General features: G+C 42.3%; 1 protein-coding gene across 3 annotated transcripts; it reads right to left on the reverse strand.

Moving 5' to 3' along the window:
- Positions 1 to 608: 608 nt before the first annotated feature.
- Positions 609 to 4,142, reverse strand: LOC309855108 (olfactory receptor 10C1-like). 3 transcript variants are annotated; one of them, XM_082715037.1, is made up of 4 exons: positions 3,997 to 4,142; positions 3,102 to 3,216; positions 1,754 to 1,849; positions 609 to 1,652 (listed from the first exon to the last, which is right to left on the reverse strand). In XM_082715037.1, exon 4 carries the CDS (start codon positions 1,647 to 1,649, stop codon positions 687 to 689), a length of 963 nt encoding a protein of 320 aa, XP_082571163.1. In that variant the 5' UTR covers positions 1,650 to 1,652; positions 1,754 to 1,849; positions 3,102 to 3,216; positions 3,997 to 4,142; the 3' UTR covers positions 609 to 686. The 3 variants fall into 3 exon arrangements, with proteins under 3 accessions (XP_082571163.1, XP_082571164.1, XP_082571165.1); XM_082715038.1 differs by lacking the exon at positions 3,102 to 3,216 and having other exon boundaries at positions 3,997 to 4,127; XM_082715039.1 differs by lacking the exon at positions 3,997 to 4,142 and having other exon boundaries at positions 3,102 to 3,435.
- Positions 4,143 to 4,752: the final 610 nt, after the last annotated feature.

Below are 4,752 nucleotides of genomic sequence, written 5' to 3' on the forward strand. Positions count from 1 at the left end.
CTTCCTGAATTTAAATATGATTTTCTCTTTAAGAAGATTTTCACTGTGGAGACTTTTGATAAAAATTTCCCACTTTTTTCTTTTAATTTTCTGCAACAAATGCCTCTGGAATGTGTTTGCTTTTTTTCATATTTAAATATTTTTATAGTACATGCAACTCACAGAAAGAATTAATTCTATATCATTGTAATGATAATTAAGGTAGAAGTGTTTAAAGCATTTTTTTTGTGGAAAGAAATAATGTGCTCCATGGAGTTATTAGGGAATTGAGAGTCATGTGGGACAGACATATGTGGGAACACTACCTCCAGAGACCAGGGCAGATTCACAGGAGATGCTCAGAAGCTAGAAAATGTCTAATAAAAAATGAGAATTTGCCAGACTTCTAAAATATAATCTGGCAATGTATACAGCAAGCCTAGACTGACATATTTTGGAACACCTGTCTAGTATTGGACTCATCTATCAAAATTCTTTGGTAAACAACTTCCTTCCAGAATTTGGCAATCAGCAGTTTGACTGTGACTACAGAGGTGTCTCCAAAATTACAGCTACTATTATTAAAGAAGGTCCTCACAAAATAGGTTGCAGAGAGCATACTGCAGAGATCAGTTTTGTTTTCTTTATTTACTCCTGGGTTGTGTGTGCATCTTTTAAAAAAGCCGATTTGCATGGTCCTCCAGGATCTACCCATGAGTCAAAACTTTCTTCTTACCCAGGGTTCTCTGGAGAGCTGCCTTGACCTCCTTGTTCCGTAAGCTGTAGATGATGGGATTGAGCATGGATGTCACCACTGTGTAGAACAGAGCTAGGAGTTTATCTATTCCTGGTGAATGGCTGGCCTTGGGTCTCAAGTAGGTGACAGACCCAGAGCCATAGAAAAGCGTCACTACAAGCAGGTGGGAAGAACAGGTGGAAAGAGCTTTACGGCGGCCCTCAGGGGAGGGCATGATCAACACAGCAGCTAGGATCCTGCCATAGGAAGCAATGATTAGTAAAAATGGACTGGAAATGCAAAGAATGGCCACAACAAAAACTGCGGCCTCATTATGGGATGTATCACCACAGGCAAGAGCCAGGATAGGGGGAAGGTCACAGAAGAAGTGGTCTATTTCACAGGGGCCACAGAAGTTCAAGGAGAAAATGTAGTTGGTCTGGCCCAAGCCTACCATGCAACCCACTCCCCAGGAAACGACTGCCAACTGGGCACATACCCCACGGCTCATTCGTGTTGCATAGTGCAGTGGGGAGCATATGGCCATGTAGCGGTCAAAAGCCATGGCTGCCAAAAGACAGCACTCACTGATAGCAAATAACGTGAAGAAAAACATCTGTGTAGCACACCCCTCCCGGGAGATACCCCGGGCTTCACTCACGAGGCTCTGCAGCATCTTGGGTATGACTGAGCATGTGTAGCCAATCTCTAAGAGAGACAGGTTGGCCAGGAAGAAGTACATGGGTGTGTGGAGGACTGAGTTGGTCCAGATGGCAAGGGCTATAAGGGCATTTCCTGTGAGGGAGGATAAAAACATGAGGAGGATGAGGGTGAATAAAAGGAAACACTGTTCTCTGACCTCAGAGAACTTGGCAAACACGAAGTACTTGACAGACAGGCTGTTGTCTTGCCACGAGGAGCAGCTGAGGTTCATGACCTGGGGAAGAGGACAGCAAGGAAAATGCCGTTCAGCTATAAACGCAAATCTCTATATTGCTTTTAATGAGCTCTAGTAAGTCAGAGAGATACACTTCTTACCTGCAATTTTAAAATTCAAAACACACGTCTTCATGCCTTTACCAACCAAATCCTGTTCTGTGTTCACAAAGCCAGGGGATCCAATAAAAAATACACCTAGTCACCAAGTAAAATTGAAAACAAAACAAAACAAAAACATCAGCTCAATTCTATCTTCATTTCTTCCTTTAATCAATCATCAAATACTGCCAGACGAAGGTCCTCTCACACCTGTCCTTTTCTTCCTGTTGCTGTTGTCACTGAATTCATTCAGCAGGTGCTTATTGAACACAGAGTATTCTGCACTCACTGCTGTGGGTCCCGAGATTTCACAACAACAATAACAACAAAAACCCACAAAAAACACACCATTTCTCCCCAAATGAAACTTATTTAGTGAAAGAAAGCAGAAATTAAATGGGTATTCAATGAATAAAGAATGGCTCTAATACAAAGTATTAAAGCCAGATGTGTCCTGAGGACTGGGTGTTGGAAGGGGGCTTGGAGCATGGAGAAGCAGGAACCCAGGTGTGAGGATCCCCACACCCACTCACACCATGCCTATACTGCATGCTGATTTCACTGATCAAGATGACAAGCTTCTTTTTTATTTATTTATTTATTTATTTATTTATTTGACAGACAGATCACAAGTAGGCAGAGAGGCAGGCAGAGAGAGAGAGAGAGGAGGAAGCAGGCTCCCCACTGAGCAGAGAGCCCCATGCGGGGCTCGATCCCAGGACCCTGAGACCATGACCCGAGCCGAAAGCAGAGGCTTTAACCCACTGAGCCACCCAGGCGCCCCAATGACAAGCTTCTTTACCTTTAATACTTCTCATATGCCAGCCTTTCCCTACCATGGGGTTCTTTGCTAAATGGAAATTACCATAGTCTTAAAGTTCAAATTCAAATGTATTCATGTAATTCATGAAAATCCATGGATTGACTCACTGATTATTGATGAAACTTTGATCTTACCCCTTAATAAAGAACTTCATGTTACAGTATTTCCAACTATACACACACTAGCAGCCTCCAGAGTATGTCATGCTTGCACAGATTTCCTTCTCTTTGTGCTCTTTTTCTTGCAGGGACTTGACATCTGCCTCCCTGATTGTCCACCCAGTCACCTGCCCAGTGCACTCAGATTGCAGGATGGCATCTTCTCCTCCCTGGAAATGTCTTCCCCATGTCTGCTCTGCCTTGTCCCCATACTATGTGTGGGTATGCCCCCAGTGTGTTCCCACAATTTGGTAACCTCCATGAGCACACTCACACCTCTCAAGGACAATCAATTGCTCATTTCTTCCTGATCATAGCCTCAGACACAGACACAGAAATCAGAATTGCATTTTTTACCTTTTCTTACCATTATACCCACCACCATTACCAGTGAGTAAGTTCTCTTGTAACAAGGAAATGCTGGAATGCTAAGCTTTACCCTGGCTGCTGGAACACCTGCCCAGGGATACCGAGGATATTTTCTGGAGGGAAATAAGGCAATTTTACTGGCTCAGCTTCACGTGCTGCCTTGCCCAGCCCTCAGAGCCAAGACAAGCTCTCAGTATGCCATTCTGGTTTGGAAATAACCCAGCATAAGTGATTGATTCATTTTGGGTCATTGCCACATGGTTAGAAATATTCCTTGACTGACTCAGCCTCTTCTGAATCTCTGTTTCCATAACAAAATGTTTCTTTTCTTCCTATCAACCAAAGGAAAACATGTTCTATGTTACTAGATATTGTATCTGAAACACTTAGAAGAGTGCCTGGGGTACAAGAGACATTAAGTAAATATTAATCCTCATTATTATGAAATTTTCATTTCTGAATCTCTTAATAGGAGACAGCATTTATTTAAATGGCTCATTATGGATTATAGAGATGTTTACCCACTGCTTTCAACAATTTCCCTGCAGTCACTGCATGGAGGACCTGATAACAAGGTGATGCCTTAACATGGCACAGCAGAGACTATTTTATCATTTGATTGGACTCGGGTATGCTAGAGAATCCAGATATCTCCTTCCCCAACAGTAACAGATATTTCCTTTGAAATAATTAATTTAGAACAACTCATAGGAATCTTATGATAGGAATACTGGTAAACTGAGTAAGTTATACTCTTCAGAGTAGGAAGAAAACCACTGATTAAAGTTGTGGTCAGCAGTGAAGAATGCTTCCAGTTTGTCTATCCATGTCCCCATTGTAATCCACTGTCTTCTACAGCCCTCATTTCTTAAGATGGCCACTGTACCACGTACCTGTAATCATATCATTTGAGGGAAAAACTAGCTGGTTGTTGCTTCTGATGAGCCACTCCTTGATTTTCTCTGCACTCTCCTCCTACCTTACAGCCTCTCCCACTCCAGATAATGAAAGTCTGCTAGTCCTCTAAGAGTGTGTACCCAGAAGCTTTTGTGGTAGTCAGGGCCACATATGGTCTCAGGAAGCCTGTATGTCTCATGGGAGAGCATCACATCCCTCAAGCCATACCCACAAAGCTCCCCACTCCCCCCCCCCCAAAAAACCGTGGAAGGCTGGGCCAATCACACGGTGATATAGTTGAGCCCTCCTCCTTCTTAGCTAACAGTGGAGTATGAACATGTTATATTTTAATTCTTCTTGTTCTGGATCTGTACCCTCCCTTTCCCCCTCCCACAGGAGGCACATTTCCTTCTCACTGGAGAGTGTCAGGAAGTTTGATTCTGTCTCTTAGGAATTGCCATGGGCAGGTCTTTCTCTGTTGGTGAATGCTAACATTTAGGGCAACAGAAGTAAATGTAAAGGACTGAAAACTCAATAGTTAAATATAATGAATATCTTATATTACAGGTAACTGCTATTACAGTCTTTGTACAGAGTATGGTATCAATACAATAAAATGCATTGTTGCATCCAAATATTTGGTGACCCTATTAATATGAAAGCTTCAGATTTTATATTTGTTGTCTGATTAAACAAAGGAAATTTATTGCACAATTTATGAGTTGTATCAAGACATACAGTTATGAAAAGTA

This window comes from Mustela nivalis (genome assembly GCF_964662115.1).
Source record: "Mustela nivalis genome assembly, chromosome: 20".
Taxonomy (NCBI): domain Eukaryota; kingdom Metazoa; phylum Chordata; class Mammalia; order Carnivora; family Mustelidae; genus Mustela; species Mustela nivalis.